Raw genomic sequence first — 20071 nt, forward strand, 5'->3', positions numbered from 1 at the left:
GTTAGAGTCAAGTGTCTAAGGCTGAATTTGAACTCCTGTCCTCCTGATTCCCAGACCAGTGCTCTATCCACTGCGCCACCTAGCTGCCCGTGTTTGTGTGTGTGTGTGTGTTTGTGTACCTTTTTGAGTCTACTAGTAACCATCTCTAGAATGGGGGAGCAGAGGGAAGAAAAAAGGTGAAAAATGAAACTTACAAGATAATTTTATCATTTATTTAAAAGGAATATCAATAGATTTACAGTTTCACATATAATCATCTTTCATTAATACTATATTATAGAATTTCTTAGTTTATTGAATAAAATAAAAAAATAAAATAAAAATAAATGAATCTTTAGTGTAGAATAGGATTCCAAGTAAGAAAGAAAACTTAGGATAAGTCAAGAAGGAGAGGTTTGGAACTATTACTCTTTCCCTCCAAATCTACCATTTTATTATTATTATTATTATTATTATTATTATTATTATTATTATTATTCTTTGGTTGTTTCTGATACTTTGTGAAGTCATGAAGTCATTTTGGTTTTCCTGGCAAAGATAATGGAGTGGTTTGCCATTTTCTTCCATTTTACATATAAGGGCACTAAGATAGTCAGTAGTTAAGTGACTTACCCAAGGTCACATAGCTAGTCTGAGTATCTGAGGTCACACTAGACTCCAAGTCTGGTATTCTATCCACTATGCTGTCTCCATCCCAAGTGTTCAAATGAATTATTTGTGCCCAACCAACGTTAGAGTCTTCTGAGTTCCTATGGGACTGATATGGTACAATCAAATACACTGTATCTTGATTTCATTGGTCTTCTGTGAGTAGGCAGTGTAAACAACAACAGGAGGTTTGGATAGAATATGTGAAGGAGTGTGTGTGTGTGTGTGTGTGTGTGTGTGTGTGTGTGTGTGTGTGTTTACCAAAAAGGATAATTTCTTACCAGAATTTGGAGGGAGTTCACCAGTTCATTTTTCTGAACAGACTTCTTAGCAAATGCATTCTAGGATCATTTAAACCAGCCCAGCCCAAGTTTGGGCAGGGCCTGCATTTAAAACAGTGAAAAGGTAAGGTTGCCTGGAGTAATAGAATGAGTACCATCGTCCTCCTGCCAGAACTGTGTGGCCTCAGAAAAGTCACTTTTCCTTTCCTGGGTCTCAAATTCCTCCTTTGTTACATGAGATGTTTGGACTAAATGGCCTTTCCAGTGATAAATACTATGATCTTCAGTCTCTGTCTTTGTTTCACTTTCACACTTCAGACAGTAAAAGATCTAGCTGCTGAGACAAAAACATTCCTGAGCAGAGTGGGAGTAGGAGGGAATGAGGGAAAGGAAGGGAAGCCCTCTGGCCCAGGAGCTACAGGCCTGAAAAGAACAGAAGACAGGTTGCTCTTCGGGTCCCGGGGGCTCTGTGATTTGAAATGCAGTTCTATCTAAAGAAGATAGATCTATAAAGATCATTCTACTACACCACATAGATCTTGGAAAGGAGTGCTCCTCAGCTTTCCAGATGGACAGTATCACCCTCTCCCCACCTCCAGGACTAAGATGTCTCCTGCTGACCATCCAAAAGAGAAGCTAGGAGCCAGAGGCATGGCCAGTTTTAGAGACCTCGTGTGTTTTCGGGGTGCATGAGGGCAGGGTGGGAAGCAGATGATAAGTGCCATGGTTATATTGTCTACTCAGAATGGTCCAAAGGAAAGAGACTTAAACCCTCGCCCCAAGTCTCCCTTGGACTTCCAGAGTGGGTACCCAGGAAGGGGACTCGAGTCCTGTTCCGCCTAAAGGGGGCGCCCGGAGCCGCCGCCACCTCGCAGACTCTGCTGAAACTCCAGAGTCCTCTGCCCAACTGCTCCCCTCTATCTCCCGGCCCCCTCCTTCCCGGTGCTCCCCATCCCCCTCTCGTCCTCCCTCCCGACTCCCATCTCGCGGGTGGGTGTCGGGCCTCAGTCGCCAGGCGCCGGGCCGGGCCGGGCCGGGGCAGTGCCAGGGCAGCGCTGGAGCCGCGGCTGGGGGGGGGCAGGACCGGCCGGCCGGCCGGCGTGTCCCCGGGTCCTCGGGGCCCCCGGGGGCGGGCAGGGACGCGGACAGGCGGCGGCGGGGCTCTTCCGCGAGGCAGAGCCCTGGGAGCCCCGGCGGGCGAGGCAGCGCGCCCGGACAGCCCCGCCGCCGCCCGGCCCGGCCCGGGCCCCTCGCAGGTACGTAGGGCCCGGGCTGGAGCTCCGGCTCCCCCGGGCCCCCTCCCTTCTGGGCGCCCGGCGGGGCGGCGCCGGGGGCTGCGCGGAGAGCGGGTGGGGGAGGAGAAAGGGGAGGAGGGACGGGCGCGGAGCCGGCTCGGGCCGCAGCGGGGCTCGGCGGGCCTCCCCGGGAGGCGCCCCGGACCGAGGCCGGCGAGGCGGGCGCCTGGCCCGGGCGGCCCGGGCTCGGGGGCGGGGCGGGAGGAGGGGGACAGCCCGGCCACCCGGCACTTTGGCGCCCGGGCTGGGGCCGTGGAGCCGGCGCCGGGCCCCCGGACAGGTACGCTCCGGGGCTGGGAGCGCCGCAGGCTGGGTGCCCTTGACCGGGGGGGAGGGGGCGGCGGCGCGGCCCCCGGAGGGGAAGGGGCGCAGCGGGGGCTGGGGCCGGCCCCCGAGCCTCCCCGCCTGGGTGCTGGGGCAGCAGGGCGGGCGCGGCGGAGGGAGCCCGGGGAGGCGAGCGCCCCGCACTCAGGGCTGCCTCGGAGCTCCGGGGCGCTCGGACCTCGGCCGGCCCGGCCCCGGCCCTCATCCTCCCGAGGCCAGCGGCCGGGGCCGGCCCCGTCCCCGCCCCCCAGGACTCGGAGCAGGGCCTGGGGGGGGGGGGGCAGGTAGGGGGAGGAGGACAGGACCAAGGGGGTGTGTGCCAGCCAAGGAGGGAAGGTGCAGGCGTGTGTGTGTGTGCGCGCGTGTGTGCGCGTGTGTAACTTCCCGTCCCTGGATGTGTAACTAGTGAGTGTATATCTTTATTTGCCTTTGTGTGTGCGCCTTCTCTTCGTGTGCGACAGAGCATATTTGCATGTGTGTAAAGCTGGCTTTTTGTGTCAGAGAACATTTTGCATGTCCAGGAGAAGGTATCTCTGTCTGCATCTGCCTTTGTGTGTTTTTGGATCAATGTATGAGAAAGCTTATCGTGTGTGTGTGTGTGTGTGTGTGTGTGTGTGTATGTGAGAGAGACATTCTCTGTATGTCTTTGTGAGATCACCTACCTATCTTTCCATCTGTGACAGTGTGATTAGTAGCCGACATTTACACAGAGCTTTAAGGTTTGCAGAGTGCTTTACATATGTACTCTCGTCTGATTATCCCAGAACTGGGAAGGAGCTAGTACCGACATTACCGTTTCCACTTTACTGATAAGAAAAGCGAGGCTTAGGGAAATTAAGTCCCTTGCCCCAATCACATCTCCAGTAAAAAGTTGAAGGCAGAATTTGAATGTTTTTTTATGACTACAAATCCAGCTCTCTAGCCTTTACACCACACATTTATATAGTATGTGTTTCTTTAAGTGTATTTTCTAAGAGCATATGTAGAATGCCTTTCTCTTTGTGTGTCTCTGTATGAGTGCATCTTCTCTATGTGCATGTTTCTAGGGTACATCTTTGAATCCATGTATGTATGTGTCTGTGAAAACACGTGATAGCTTTTATTTGGATCAGAGCTATTTTGTCTCATTCTAAGAAAAAAGTTCTGAGTTGGGACTGAGTGAGAAGCCAATTCAGACAATGCTGATGAATTATCTCGACAGAGGAACCTTTCTGAGTCAAATTGCTGTGTGTTTGTGTGTGTGTGTGTGTGTGTGTGTGTGTGTGTATTTAGGAGGTGGGCATAGAATGTAATTTTCTGGGCCATCCTCAGACTGGTACTGTTGGAAGGTATATGAGTTTCCCTGTGCCCTGGGAGCCAGGAGAGACTGGAGGCCTAGAGGAAGACACAGTGGCTCCTACAGTTTCCATTTTCCTTTTCTGAATAGATCTCTGTCTGGCACACACTGTACAGAGCAAGCTACTGAAATCAGACCCCACTGGATGCAGCACGAATTTAGAAAAGGTTGGTTTTGAAGGGAACACTCTGTATTTGGGGTGTCTAGTCAGCCCACCCAGACATACATGTACCAGATCTATAGATAAATATTGCTATAAATATGGATGATTGGTTCTCCAAACTAGTATACAGCTTAGTTTATAGTCAGGAGACATAGGTTCTAGTCTGACCTCTGCTACCTAATTCCTGTGACATTGGGTAAATCATTTCTCCTCTCTAGTCCAAACCCCTCATTTTATAATCTGTAACTATGAATTTCTGTAGCTTTTTGGCCACCATCTAAACTGAACAATGTTTATGGATGCTCCATCAGCTCCTTGGATGCTCCTTAAGACAAAGGCAGGAGAGGAAAAAGAGAAAATAATAAAAAAAAAAAACACATGGTTTACAAAGTAGTTTCCTCATAATCAACCCTGTGAAGTGTCTTTGTGGAAGTATTCTTTTTTATTGGATTTGTGATTTTCCGTGTGAAAGCACCTCCATAAGAAGAGCTCTTCTATAGATTGGCACATTTTCTTCAACTCACAGATTTAGAAGGTTGCCTGAGGTGTTAAGAGGTTAAGTAATTTGTTTGAGGTTACAAAGTATGTATTAGAAGTCAAATTTGAACTCAAGTTTTCTTGTTACAAGGTTCAGTCTTCATACAAGTATTATTTCCCCATTTACAGATGAAGAGACTGAGATCTTGTGGGTTTTATAATGATGCATGAATGGTTACACAGCTAAAGAATGTTTGAGCACAGATGTAAACCCAGATCTCCTGTCTCTAGTGATCTTTCTATAGTAAGAAAAGGACTATGACGATAAGGTAGGAGGAAGGAAAGAGAAGAGAGAAAAATCAAGAACAAAAAAGATATAAAACTGGGGCATGGTAGAGAAAGAATCATTAAGAATCATCTGAAGTACCTGTAGTCTAGTAGTCTGGACTAGATTAACAGTTTTGTGTTAAAGTGGAAAGACCCTAGAATATTGGAGCCAAAGAGCCTGACCTTGAATCCTGGGTTTATACCCATGTGACCCAAGGCAAGTCATATAACCCTTCTTTTAATCTCTCCATCTATTCATCAACTATGTGGCACAGTTCAAATGCTAGATTTGAACTCGAGGATCTAGGCCTGAACATTGATTATATTGCTACTTGTGTGGTTGTCAGTGAATAACATTTCAGGGTCCTAGTTTCCTCATGTGTAAAATGAGGGGCTTATCATGAGGAATGAGCTTTTGAAAAGTGATACAGAAATCTGAGTTCTTGGACTCATAATGAGATAATTTCTTATCTCCCCAAGGTTGGACATAACATAACTAGACATTTCTTAATTTGAATTTCACCTGCCTGCTGTAGAGCCTTTTTGGGATGGAGTCAGGCTTCTTGGTTTGTAGTCTTATCTCTTCCATTCCCCTGTGGTGTAACTGGTTGGGAGTCTTGAGTCCTAATTTGTAAAATAAGTGGTAGTGGTAGTGATGTGAATTGTTATGTGTTCAAGGACTGGGGGGGGGGGTGAAGGGAGAGTGAAGAGAACAAGAAATAGTACTTTCTCCTCTGAAGAGAGAGAATGCTAAATATGATGAATATATAAAATGCTTAGTATACGTTTTTTTCTGTAACTTCAAGATTTGATGAATAAAGGATTCCTGAACTGAGTAGGGATTTGATCTAGATGACCTGTAAATGACCCTTCCAGGTCTAGGATTTGAGGGTCTCATTTTTTTAATCATCCTTTACAATCCTTTGCTGTCTCTGTCTCTTCCCCACCTCACCCCCTTTTCTGAATGACTTGTCAATCAGGAAATGTCTCTGTGTTTTGTGTATCAGTGACTGTGCCTATATATCCATGTACATGTACATATCTATTCATGTCTTGAATATTTGGGCCATCTTCAGGTACATGGCAACACTTGAATATTACTGTGCACTTAAATGTACATTAGTTGTTGATGTGGGGGGGATGGTGGGGAGGCAACTTGATATAGCTGGAAGATGATTAGCAGACAATTCCTTTCCCTATGCCTCAGTTTCCTCATCTGTAAAACAGGTATATTAGTACTTGTCCTTCCTTCCTCCCAGAGCTGTTGTGAGAATGATATAATCTATATTAAAGCATTGTAAATCTTTAGGTATTAAATCAAGTCCAGCTGCTTTTAGTGTCAGGTTTCCTCCACTAATGTCTATCAGTACAAGTCCTAATGAGTTACAGAAGCTCTTTAGTCTGATGACAGTCTGTGTCTCTTTTGAAGGCCAGCTTGGCTAAGTTTAGAAGGATGGTTACCTGGTGATGAGTATTCTGTCACAACAGCTCTTGAATACCATCTTCTAAGGTGTGGTAGGGTCATGAGCCACTCCAATGAAGTTTGAATGCATCCAATTCATGACCAATCCTCAAAATATTCTATGTATTTCTGTTTGGGGTGTGTGTGTGTGTGTGTGTGTGTATGTGTGTGTGTGTGTGTGTGTGTGTATACATATATATCATACTGTACTTTATTGTGTGTTTGTATGTGCATGTGTGCATGCATACATATGTGCATGGAGTATGAGGCTTCCTTCATTTGCTGAGATCTCTTTCTAAGACAGAGACACAACTTTTGCTCCCTTTCCTCTCTGTCCCTGCCTGGTTTGTTCTGTCTTCCAGCCGCTGAGGGGTTAAGAGGGATGAACTGGATAACTACTTTCCAATGGCCTCCTCTTCCTCCTTGGAACTAAGGACCTTTGGCAATGGGCCCAGAGTCCCCAAACAAACATTCTCACAATGGACATCAGCACCAGAAGGGAAGCCTGGCCCCTCAGCCCTGCAGAGAGGGGGAATCGAGAATACTTGCTTTTCTGAGGAGGAGGAACAAGAGACCTGTTTCAAGAATCAACAGGAGGCTGTGCCTGGCAGTTCATGCAGTCCACATGGGGAAGGCTCCTCACACCCCCATTCCCAGAGGGATGAACTGTCTCCAAGGTCAGAAGAGGGTTTAGGGGCTGAGACTGCAGGTCACTCAGTGGACTATGGCTTCATCTTTGCCTTGGTCTTCTTGGTGAGTGGAATCCTGTTGGTGGTGGTAGCCTATGCTATTCCCCGGGAAGCCAGGGTAAATCCAGACACAGTGTCGGCTCGGGAGATGGAGAGGTTGGAGATGTATTATGCCCGCCTGGGCTCCCACTTGGACAAGTGTATCATTGCTGGCTTGGGCCTCCTCACCCTGGGGGGCATGCTGCTATCCATCCTACTGATGGTGTCCCTTGTCAAAGGGGAACTCTACAGGAGGAGAAACTTGGCTGTAGCCAGGGGCCCTCGGAAAACCTATGGTTCTATAAACTTGAGGATGAGGCAACTTAATGGGGATGGGGCTCAGGCCCTGGTGGAAAATGAGGTCATCCAATTGACAGAAACTCACCCAATTCAGCCAGGGACCTTCACTTCTCTCTCCCCTCCCTCAAGTATGTGTGATGATGGCACAGCCTGTGGATAGCACAGTTGCTACAGGGTGGGTAAACTGTCCTGTCAGTGTTTAAACCCCATCTGTACTCCCTTTGGAGAAGATTATTTATGTGAACAATTAGTCCTGGAATCCCAGGAAAAACAAAGCATTCAGATTCTGGGTGGGGCAAAAGTATATCTTGAGGTAATGAAAGGTATCATCAACAAGCTTGTGCTAAGTCACAATCCAGTTCAATGGTATTTCACTATCAGATATTTTCAAATGTGGTTTAGTGATGAAAAAAAATTCTAAGTGGCTAACCTGTGCCATATTCTAGGCTCTGTCCTTATGGAAAAAGATGATTTGTAACCAATAGTTGCCTATTCCTCTTAACTTCCAAAGTGAGTCAGTCATGATATCCTGGCCTACCCTTACTGCATAAAAAGCACAGGGTGGTCTTATTTCAGAGATTAGGGTTTATTTTTCTGCAGTAACATAAGCAGAGATTTCTTAGCAATAGTGACTTCTTAGCAAATATTTCAGGGGCACAGACCTGAGGAAGACCTGGGGAATGAGGCTCTCCTTAATAAAAGGATCATGATATGTTTGGAGCATTTCATGTGGTGAGCAAGTGTTTCTCTTCTTGGCAATGCTCACTATGATTCTAGAAGAAGAAAACAAAGATGGATATTGAATCATAAAGCCTTCCCTATACCAGCATAATGCTACCCTAATTCCTTTTAGGGAAAAATATTTTGGTCATCTCTCCAGAGTCAATTTCAGAGTTAATCACAATTCCACACTCACCACTTTTCACACAGGATTTCCCTTACCTCGCTCACTTCTAGTTCTAGGTCCTTCCACTGCTTTTGGGAGAGAATGACTTTAATACTTTAAAGGAATTGGATCTTTGGAAAATTAAAGGGATGTTGAGCATGCAAGAGATGAAATCCTTTTTTGAGCTTCCCTCAAAGGCAGAGAGGGCTGGAAAGAAGAAGAAAAGCACATTTAAAATTTTTTTTTTATTGCATGGTTGGCTTGAAGTCAGATATCCTGGAACTAGAAGGGTCTAGGAACGTTTTCTAGTTCATTCCATTTTCTCCAAGCAGGAGTGCATTTATACTATTCCCCAAATGATGAAGGGTCTAGAGATGTTTTCAAGTCCAACCCCAAAGATCTACAGGAAGTCAAGATGGTTTGTAAGGGCTTAATAAAGGACTGGCTCTAGCAGATGAAACATATTTGTTTTTGGCTTAACGTGGGGAACAAGAAATTGTTCACAGAATCACAAAATATGAGAACTGAAAAAGGGGACTTTATGAACCATTTAGTCAAGTTCAATTTGATTTGGTTTTGACATGTAAAGGCAGTATGGTTGACAAAAAAAATGCCTTGGGACAATAAAACTTTCTCTAATATGTATGGGGTTCCAAATTCTATTATGCTTATAGGGTTCCATGATTGTGTCAAGTTTCTTCCTAGGTTCAATGAGGATTGGGTAAGTCCCCCAGTTTATAGGAGTTCTCATTGTTAAGCTACAGTAGAATGGAAAGTAATTTTAACTTGGTGTTCTCATGAAAGGATATAAACCTCTCAATTCAACAATAAAAAATAAAAGTAAAAACAATCATACCACTGTATGAATTTCTGTGATAGGAGACCTCTTCAGGGGAATAAACCTGTTAAATCTGAAGCCATCAATTCATATCAATTTAACTGTGATGAAATGTGTTTAGGGAATGTTTAAGATTAAATTAGTCTTAGAAATCTGCCTTGTATCCTACTGCAAAACTGCTCAGGAATAGGCATTTAATGGAATTAGGCAGTTACCTCTTAAAATAATGATAATCCCTCACATTTGGTTAGTAGTACTTGACTTCCACGAAGTATTTTTTACTTTTATCTCATTTTATTCTTACAATCAATCTGTTAATGGGTTGTATGAGTACTAAAAGACCTCCATTTGATATAAAAAAGAAATTGAGACTAGAAAGACCAGGATTCCAGCCTGTTGTAACCATCATCCAACTGTTTCTATGATGTGTTCAATCTATTTGGTGTCATCTACCTGTGAGCAAGGGAAGGAGGGAGCAACATACCCTCATTGAAACTGTTGGGAACGAAGTATATTTTAAAACTAAATTTTTTTAAAATAGAGAACTCTAGAAATCATCTAGCAAATTTCTTTGTTTTTATAGATTCAGCTCAACTTCACACACAGGCACACACACACACACACACACACACACACACACACACACACACAAACACACACCCACACACCCATCCTCAACAACAACATTAGGTGTCCATAAGTGAGAGGTATTGTGTTAGGATCTAGGAATACAAAAACAAGCATGAAATATCATTTTGAATAGAATTCTGAACTTGGGAGTCAGGAAGATGTGGTTTCTAATCCTAATTAGAATATAATTTGACATTAACTATATAATCATAAGCAATTCACTTTTTCTTCCTGAGCTTCAATTTCCTCATTTGTAAAATGTGAATAGCTACCAAATGGGGTGAAAATTAAATACATGTAATGTTCCTTTCACATCTTAAAGTATTGTATAAGCCAGACATGTTTATCATCTTCATCTATCAATACCACCACTACCAACACCACCACTACCATCACCACCACATTTTGTTGATTTAGAGAGATTAAATGACTTTCTAAATTCACATAGCTAGTGAGTAATGGAGCCTGTATTGAAATCCTGGTCCTCTGACTCCAAGGTCAGTGTTCCTTTAACTTGGTTGCGCAGGGGAATGACCTATTACAAGTAGTTTTCAGAAAGTTAATCTGGGAATGGTCCTTTCAGTACAAAGGTAGAAAAAAGAAATCAAATGACTTTTCAAAATTCCTATTAAAATAAATAAATCTCTGGAATGGTCTTTCCTGAAGCTTCTCTCACTGGGTTATTATCTAGCATATTAATTCCAGATTTTCCTTCCCTGACCCCAGCCCCAACCCCAGAAAGTTTCTTTTAAATTTTCAACCCATCTCTACCTGTTGAATTCCTTTCATTTTTCTCTAGGAATTCTTCCTTAAATCAGGCCCAGAATCCCTCAGGTGAAAGTGCTTTTCACTGCAGCTCTGAATTTCTCCTAGCACTCTGTTTGGATAGCTCTTGCCACCCTAATTATTTGTTTATTTGTCTCTTTCATTTTCTCAATAGACTGCAAGTTCCTTGAGAAACAGTTTGTCATACCTGTTATAGTAACTCTAGTATAAGGTATTTACACCAAACCCCTACCATCCATGTTCTGGTCATGAAGAGATTGCAAGTTTTTGCTTTTGTCAGAACCTACTTTGTCCCTGAGGACAATTTGTGCAGAGGAAATTGAATTGGGGGGGTGGGGAAGAGGGCAAAAAAGGAGGTAGAGACTTTTTTAAAAAAATGAATTGTCTCTGCATAGGATTTAGGACTGGAAGTGATTTTAGAGATCAAGTTCAAAAGAAATTGAGGCCCATGGAGGGAAAATGATTAATATTCCACAGGTGCTAAGTAGCAGAGTGAAAATTCAACTCCAAGACTCCAAATCCAGCATTTCTTAGTAGTACAAACAGCAGGTGCTTAACAAATGTTTATTGAACTGAATTACATTGCCTTCTCCTCACCCCTACCAGGAAAAGTCCTTACAGTTGTCTGGTACCTATGGATCTTTTTTTCCCACTCAGTAGATCTTAAAGACTCATGGGAAAGTGAAAGTACAAGAGATGGCGAAGACTGACTGACATAATTTAGCTTTCCACAACCAATACTAAATAACTATACTTAGTTCTGAGCTCGCTGCCTTACTACCCATTTTCTGAGGATTCAATTTCTTCTGGTCTCTTCTGATTTTGACTTAAGTACCCACAGAATATCCTCTTTTGAAGATGCTGCAAGTCAGGAGACTTTGCCAGAAAATGCAAGTTTGGTGATGAAACTTTCTTTCTCAGGAAGCTATGGACTACACTGAATGTGACCTTAGTATATTGATTTTTCTGCTTTAACCCTCATCCTCACCCCTAAGCTTCATTTTCTATAGGAAACCACAAATTCTTGCCTTTGGATGGAGCTACTTTGTCCTTGTGGCTTCCTCTGTGCTAAGAATAAGATGGAATATAATAGGTCAAAGGTTTTTCTTTTTTCTGGATTCCAGGTCTCTAATGTTTATCCCTCTAATTCACTCTATATGAGCTAACAAATGCATCTTCTGCTAACTGCTTCTAACAAGTCTCTTTCCTGCTCAGATACCTTCCATAGATCCCTGCTCTCTATGAGAATCGGTCCAAACTCCTCAGCTTGACATTCAAGGTGCCCTTCACAATGGCTTCAACCCATCTTTTCAGTCTCATTACATACTGTTCTCCCCATTCCCCTCATGCCATGCTCCAGTCACACTATTATTTGAATTCCTTGGAAGATGTTCTATCATTTCCCACTTCTGTGCCTTTGTTTTTAATCACTTTACTGTCTATTAGGGATGGAAGAAGGGACCTAAGAAGTCATCTAGGCCAAACTCCTTTTAATAGGCAAAAAATCCCTGAGGCCCAGAGACACTATTTGTCCAAGGTCACAAAGCTTAGAAATAGCAGAGCTCAGATTCAAATATAAGCCTTTTGGCTTCAAAATCATTCCTCTCTTTTTTAAAATCACATTTTATTGCCTACCTTTCAACCATAAATAACAATACAGTATTTGGTTAAATGCCCTGTGTAGAATCCTAAGGTCATAGAATTTAGGGTCAAAAGGGACTCAAATTCAATTATCCCCAATCCAGATTTTACATGTGAAGATACTGAGTCCTAGAAAATTCCTCTTAGTATTATAGATTTACAGCTGGAAAGGCTCCTTGAGGTAGTCCAGATCTTTGTTCATTTGTACATATAAGCAAACTGAGACTTAGAAAGTAAGAGCCTTGGGAAAGGTCATATTGCTCGTAAATGACTGGAATCTAATTCCAAATTTAGTGTTTTACCCACTATAGATGAGTTGTAAAGGTCACATAAATAAGATATTTATGTTACTATTAATGAAAAGATGAAGGCAAGACAACTGTGGAACTTTGATCTAGAAGGTTTCTGTCCTCTGTGAACCTAATTGAAAGGAATTGTGCTAGTAAGATCCCTTCTAGCTCTGAGATTCCATGAGAGGGGAGTGCCCAGTGATCCTGGCTATTTCCAGTCTAGGCAGTGATACAGGGAAAGGAGAGGTTAAGATGATCTTAATACAAAAGAGACACTGAAAAATGAGGTGCTTTCACTGTGCCTTCAACTAATTGGAGAGTAAAGCAGTACAGTCACTGGCTTGGAGCTGGCCAGGGTACTGAACTAGCTGGGCTTTTCCATCATCTTTTCTTTAATAGAATCACAGATTCTTGGGATTAGAAGAGATTTTTAGAACAAAATGTCAGAGTAGAAAAGAACATTAGTACATAGGATACAGACTTTCAGAGCTGAAAGAGACCTTAAAACACAATGTCAGAGTTGAAAGGAACATAGACTGTCAGAAGCCCATCAATACACATTTATTAAATGCCTACAATATGCCAGGCACTATGTTAAGTAAAGGTGAGAAAACAAAGACAAAAGACAATCCCTTCCCTCAAGAAGTTCACAGCCTAACATGCTAATAAACTGGGAATAATTAACAGAGAGCCATTAGAACATATAACATAGAATCTCAGTCAATCAGAAGGAACTTTATGGCTCAATCCCCTTGACAGCTAGGAGAATGAGACCCAGAGAGGGGTCATAGCCATATAGCTAGTGGAACTTCACCTATAGCAAGTGTTTTTTTTCCATTATTTTAAGTTATTCTCAGTATTCATCTTGATGTCCCAAAAGACTAGGATTATGGATATTTGAGGGGAGGCACATTATTTGAAAATGATTTATTACTTCCCAAATTTGGATGTACCACAGGATGAAAACATGTCCTCTTTGAATATAGTCTACAGAGGAAAGGTTGATTGAATATAATCTATCTGGAGGATTCCTATTCTGAATACCCATAGGACAAAAATCATTATTTCCTCACCAGAAATTCTTTCTTCCTCCCCAGGCTAAAAAGCTTAGCCCAAGTCCCCACCTCCCCCCATGGACCCTTCATGGATTTTCCCAGTCCATTGCAAACTCGGCTCCTTTATTTTTAATCTGAACCCCCCAGCAGTTTTTTTTTAAGCAAAATGTTCTATTATTTTAGTTGTGTCTGACTTTTCCTGTTTTCTTGACAGATATTGGAATGTAAATTTTTTTTCTCCAGCTCATTTTACAGATTAGGAAACAAAGGTAAGCAGAGTTGAATGACTTGCCCAGGGTCACATAGCTAGTAGGTATTTGAGTATGAATTTGAACTCAGGTCTTCCTGACTCCAGGCCATATACTCCATCCATAGCACTACCTAGCTGTCCTTTAAGCAAAGTGGCACAGTGCTAAGAACTAATAGATTTTTCACCACTTGGTAAATATCATATAACTGCCTTGGGTCCAAGTTTCCTCATTTATCAAATAGAAACAATAATCTCTGACTCATCCACCTCAAAGAACTATCATGAAGATCAACTGAAGATGTTTAAAGGGCTTTGAGAAGATAAAAATGCTGGATCTATTTATTTCTAATTCACATTTTTTTGATGAAGTTCAGATAGAAATACATCAATCATCTTTAAAAAAAATACCATTCAGATAGGAAGTTGTGGAACAAGTTATTACCCTATTATTCTATTACTACTACCACACTACTACTACGACTACTCTAATACTACAATTACTACAATAAAAACAGATCAGGTCCACATTGCATTTTACAGTTATAGTGTTTCCTTACAACATTCATGTGAGGCAGATATTATCTTTATTTTGCAGACAAGGAAATCCAGTCGGGGATATACAGCTAATAAATGGTAGAATTAGGACTCAAAGTTGGGTCTTCAGACACCAACAACAGCAAATTCCCAGCAATAGGTTAAGGAATTTTAATCAATTCTTGAATTTTGCCTTAAAAATACTTAAGAAAGAGACAGCAATCTTCATGAACCTTTGAAACCTTAAGAGGAAATAAGATTCAGACATTCTATTCATCTAAATCCAGATCATACAAATCCAAAGTCATTACTAGGAACAATAGATAACCAAAGGTCCCAAGATTCATTGACTACTTGATTAAATACTATACAAATGTGATATTATCCATTAAGTTGAATATTTATTAAGTGCCTGTTATGTGCAGTGTTACTATTTGCTGAGAAAGACAAAACATTTTGTTTAAAATGTGATCACTTGCTCTTATTGGGAGTTCAGTCTGGCAGGAAGATAAGACACAAATATAAACATCTATAATGAACAGCATTGCATGGTAGAACATAGCTGTAAAAAATATTTTATGGAGTGCAAGTGAACTTTAAAGGAAATAACTGACTAGGGAACTCAAGGAAGGCTTTAGGGAAGTGGTGACATTTAGGATAGTTAGAGATTCAAAAGGGAATGGCAATATCTTTTACAGCAAATGGTAAAAAATTTCAAGTGAAGATATAAATGATTAAACTTACCTTTCTAATTGCAATTTTCTAGGCTTAGTCAGCTGCCTATTCCCTGCCCCAGCCTTGAGTGTAGGGACTTGAATATTAAGCAGGTGCTTAATAAATGTTTGTTGAATTGAACTGCATTTTTCTGGTTCCTCAATGCCAGTCACATGTTCAAAATCATCTTCTAATTTCCTGCTTTGGAGATCAGTTGTGGCCTGGATGCAGGGAAAATGTCCTAGATCAAAGATAACCTCAGTAGGGGCAGCTAGGTGGTGTAGTGAATAAAGCACTGGCCCTGGAGTCAGGAGCACCTGGGTTCAAATCCAGTCTCAGACACCTAATAAGTACCTAGCTGTGTGGCCTTGGGCAAGCTACTTAACCCCGTTTGCCTTACAACAAAACCTAAAAAAAAAACAAAACCCAATAGCCAGCACCTATTCTTTTTCCCCATATAATGCAATCTTATCCCAAATATATGGAATGTACTATGTCAATGTCAAAACAAACATTAATCTCTTATTGAATAGGATATAGATGTAATTTATAGTTTTTGATTATATATATATATGTGAGTGTGTGTGTGTGTGTGTGATAAAGGCAGGGACCGGAAGAAGTCTGGGGAGACAATGACCTGGAACTTTAGGATTAGTTTTTGTGCTTGCCCAAAGTTGTTTACATGGGATTTGTAGGATCTATAAAAACTAGAGTGTGTAAGAGTCACACAACTCTGTGGGGTTTCATTGGAAGAGCCTCCCTGATATGGCTCACCATAAGAGAATTAAGCAAGCATTATGTGGATTTTCTAACTCTTTCTTCTAACTCTAACTTTCAGATAGAGGCTTGGTATAGAAACCTTTGCCCCTTGTGAACAAAAAGTTAAAGCTAAAACAAAAAAAAATCCACACAATGTCAACGAGTGCTACTTAGCTGGCTGTTTAGTTTTCCAAAAGGAGGTTTATTCTAAGGGAATAAGAGAACTTCTTATGGGGAGGAAAAGTCCATAATGACCATGATTCTGAAGACAAATTTTTCTTATGTGAAAGAAAGCACTAAACTTTTTCCTAGTCTGATATTTGTTATATAAAGGGACTGCCACCCTAAAAGAGCTAAGTCTCTGGGCTCTAAGCTAAAAGGAACATGGTAGAACCTACTGTTCCTCTCATGGAAAAGAAATAGCACCTCAGCAGAGAGTTCCAACTAAAGCCAAATGTTGGAATCAGAATCTCCACAAATACGTGCCCTGCAGAGCCACATCAGACATCTACAAAATGGTCAGATCATGTTCCTGTATGAACCATGAGACCATCAGGGAGAAAGTCCTGTGAGATTATACATCTCTCAAGACTGCTAAGAGGGCTAGCTCAGAGAAAGCAGTATAATGATATCAATAGAAAAATGGTCTTACGTTTTGAAGTTATAAATTGCTCCCTTTATATATGTGCTTTAGCCACACATGCACTCTAGCTAGAGGTTATGTTCCCCTACCCATATACTCAAAGTATGCCCACTCTTCCACTGATGGTACATGTATTTGTGGGAGAAAGGGCCCAGTTTATAGTAAAAAGAAATTCACAGACAGAGGTTTATAAAGCTATGACTTTTGAGTAGAATTGAACCCTCAGAGTATTCTGAACATGATGTTCTTTGGGGGACCCACATTTGAGTGTTGCCCCAGGTGCATTACAAAGGTTGGATAAAATATGACCTCTACACAGATAACTAAAACACTATTCAAATAATAATACATAAGAGAAGTGCAAAACAAAAAAAAAATGTTGTGTGAAACCATTACTAACGGAGAAATCAGGTAAAAACTTCCTAGTGAGGGGCAGCTAAGTGGTGCAGTGGATAAAGCACCAGCCTTGGAGTCAGGGTTCAAATCTGGTCTCAGACACTTAATAATTACCTAGCTGTGTGGCCTTGGGCAAGCCACTTAACCCCATTTGCCTTGCAAAAACCTAAAAACCCAAAAAACCAAAACTTCCTAGTGAAAGTGACATCAGAGTTGAGTTTTAAAAGACAGGCAAGAATTAAATAAGTAAAAGCATATTCCAGAATATTAGTGGAGTTGGGGAGGTTCAAAGACAGAGTAGGCTACTTTGGCCGGGATACATTGTGATAGGTAAACAATATGAGAGAGATTACTTTAAGAATGCAAGTAATAAATTCTTCCAATTTATCTCCAGGAAAAATCTTTTATGTATGAATGTTTCTATCATCAGAGAATTAAAAATGATGTAGTCAAATGGATTCCTTTTTTCCTTTAGGTAACAGAAAATTAATTTTAATATTTTGGTCTATTATCTCATTATCTGAGTAACTGTACTGATTGCAGCCCAGCTATGTCTTGTCCTGTGCAATTCTTATCCATGGTCTCAAGCTTTCCTCCAGATTAGAATACTATTTTATTGCCCATTATGGTCTATTCATTTGGTCTATTCATTCAAATAACATTTATTCCTACTTCTTTCTGTTATCACTTTTAATCACTTGTTATCTTATTGTCTCTTCTTAGACTTGGTTTTAATATGCTAGCTGGCAGAATATTGGCAAGTTAAAGTTTGTCCAGAGGAAAAAATGGCTAGGGGGTGGCATGACATAAGACTTCAGTAGAAAGGTATAGGGATGTTTAGCTTACCTAAAAAAAGAAAGTTTGAAGAGCCAGATTATTGTTTTTTAATTTTCCTGCTAGGGCTAGGGGGAAGAGAATGTATTACAGTTGTCTTCATATATTTGAAAAGTTGTCATGTATGAAAAAGGCATGTTGGGCTTGGCCTTTGAGGGTAGAAGTGACAGAAATGGGTAAAAGCTACAGACATGCTGATTTAAGGAAAAAAGCTTATGCCAGAATTGTCTCAGAATGGATAACACTCATTCTAGAGGCAGAGAATTCCCCTTTCCCCAATGCCCCTTCCCCCACTGAAGGTCTTATAGAGAGGCTGGAATACTGTTGGTGATGTTACACAAGAGGATTGGATGAAATACTTGGTCTTTTCAAATTGTGAGATTTCATAAAGTAGGCGGTATCTAAATTTTTTATAAGGTCCTATTTTCAACTGTTAGAGACCGATCTTTTCTACTTTTTTTTAAAAAACATTTTTAATTAGCCAGTAGACGTATCCCTTAGAATAAGGTTTTTCACTGGACTAATGCTTGTTACCAGGAAGCTGCTGAGGGGAAGTACCGTTTATCCCTAGCCATGTGTCTCAGCTACTAGGACTGGGGAACTTGTACATTTTCCCTTCAAATTTGCTTCCCCAAAAGATAGCTAAATCATAATTACAGATCTAACACTGTGAGGTACCTCAAGAAAATTATTGCTTGCTTGAAGGCAATTAAAGGATGAAGAAACTATTTTGCATAACTAAGTGAAGAAATTAGAACATAGATACCTTTTCACTATTGTATTTTGTTGGAAATATGCTTCCCAAGACTTCTCTGTTGGCCTCTATAATTTTCCCATAGCACCTCTGATAGGTAGTTTATCTAGTACTTGTTACAACATTTTCAGTGAGAGAAGCTTTTATTATTCATTTGATGACCTGTTTGGTTTATTAGGTCTGGACCTACCATTTCAATACTATTGATAAGACCCTGCTAAAGCAACTGTTCTGCACCTTAGCTTCTTTGTCTAGAACCTTAGGGTTAAATGATTTGCCCAGGGTTATTGAGAAGAGGGCTTGCTACTCTGCTTTGTTCCCTTAGGTTAATTACACTGATCACACAGTCCCTACCCATCAACTGATAATTACTGTTTTTTGTTATTGGGGAAGTCAGGAGGGAAGGGCAGAGCAGCATGAAGAAAAATAAGATGGTGACATGTTAGAGATGGGAGGTCCTTCCTAAAGTGGTGGGAAAAATTCCTGAGTCAACGCACCTGTTCCCAGATCACCTAAATTCTACCATTGACAGTACAATTTTTTTTCATCCAATGGGTGTTTGGTCTCCATTAAAAATTACAAAGAAATCTGTTCATAACCCCACATGGACTTATCTGCTAAAAAGTTACCAACCACTGTAAATGTAGGTCTCTAAATGCTTTCCAAACTTCTCATTCTTTCCAGTTACACTATACCCGGAGTCATTTTTTTTTCCAACCATAATTTTTCAGCTTTCACAATATACAGCTTCTCTTTACACTCAAAACCAAACTACTCACTATTCCTTGATTGACCTTGACCTTTCTTTCACTGCCATTCTTGGGGAAACTAGCCTTCATACCTGCTAGTCTCCTAATCCTTTTTTTTCTTTAAAGTTCTGTTCAAGTATTGTCTTCATCACCACAATCACCCCTCAGCTACATGTGCACTTTTCTTTCTCAGATCTCTCCTATACTTGAACCTCTTCAGGCAACTTCTATAATTTGCAATATGACTACCTATATATTTCTGTTACTTCCCATAGTTCTTTAGGGAACAGGAGTATCCTGTTTAATTTTGCATTCCCAATGTTACTTGTGTGCATTGCAGAGGTGGGACAACCTTTTTTCTATCAAAGGCCAAAACTTAAAAATTAGTCTGCTCTATTTGGTCAAACATTTAATTAATTCACTTCTTAAAAACTCCTAGATTTATTAAATTTGGCAATGCCAAACTACATGATTTCTCAGGGACTATATGGACCAAGGGCCAGAGGTTCCACTCCCTGGAATAGTCGGGTGCTTCAAAAAGCACTGCTCCTAATTCCATACCATCTTCAATTTCTCTCCCAAAACTATACACACCTTCTCTACTTTGGGCCAACCACTGCCATTCAGTCAAAAGACCTGAGCTCTACTTCTAGATCAATTAACATGGCATCTAAAGCAAATCATTTCATTTTTCTAGGTCTTAGTGCCATTATAAAATAAAAAGGGAATGGGGAATACTTATTTTGTTGGAAAAGCAGTAAACTGGGATTGTGGAATATTGCATATGATATCAAATATACTATTTTTGATTGTTTTGGTTCAAATGTTTCCATATCTGGAGATAACTTACATAACAGAAGGTATCAATAAAGCTTTAAAAATAAAATTTAAATGGATTGGTTTTGATTTGGTGTATATCTAAATGGGTACAGGAAAGATGCGTTGTTAAGAAATAAGAGCAGAAATTCAAT

At 41.0% G+C, this 20071-nt stretch overlaps 1 protein-coding gene across 2 annotated transcripts; it reads left to right on the forward strand.

The window, feature by feature from the left end:
• The first annotated feature begins 2123 nt into the window (after nucleotides 1-2123).
• Nucleotides 2124-19940, forward strand: TMEM74B (transmembrane protein 74B). Of its 2 annotated transcripts, none has more exons than XM_074211792.1 (2): nucleotides 2124-2185; nucleotides 6676-19940. In XM_074211792.1, exon 2 carries the CDS (start codon nucleotides 6719-6721, stop codon nucleotides 7499-7501), a length of 783 nt encoding a protein of 260 aa, XP_074067893.1. In that variant the 5' UTR covers nucleotides 2124-2185; nucleotides 6676-6718; the 3' UTR covers nucleotides 7502-19940. The 2 variants fall into 2 exon arrangements, with proteins under 2 accessions (XP_074067893.1, XP_074067892.1); XM_074211791.1 differs by lacking the exon at nucleotides 2124-2185 and adding an exon at nucleotides 2886-4051.
• The last annotated feature ends 131 nt before the right edge of the window (nucleotides 19941-20071 follow it).

The sequence above is a fragment of the Macrotis lagotis genome, chromosome 1 (genome assembly GCF_037893015.1).
Source record: "Macrotis lagotis isolate mMagLag1 chromosome 1, bilby.v1.9.chrom.fasta, whole genome shotgun sequence".
Classification (NCBI taxonomy): Eukaryota; Metazoa; Chordata; class Mammalia; order Peramelemorphia; family Peramelidae; genus Macrotis; species Macrotis lagotis.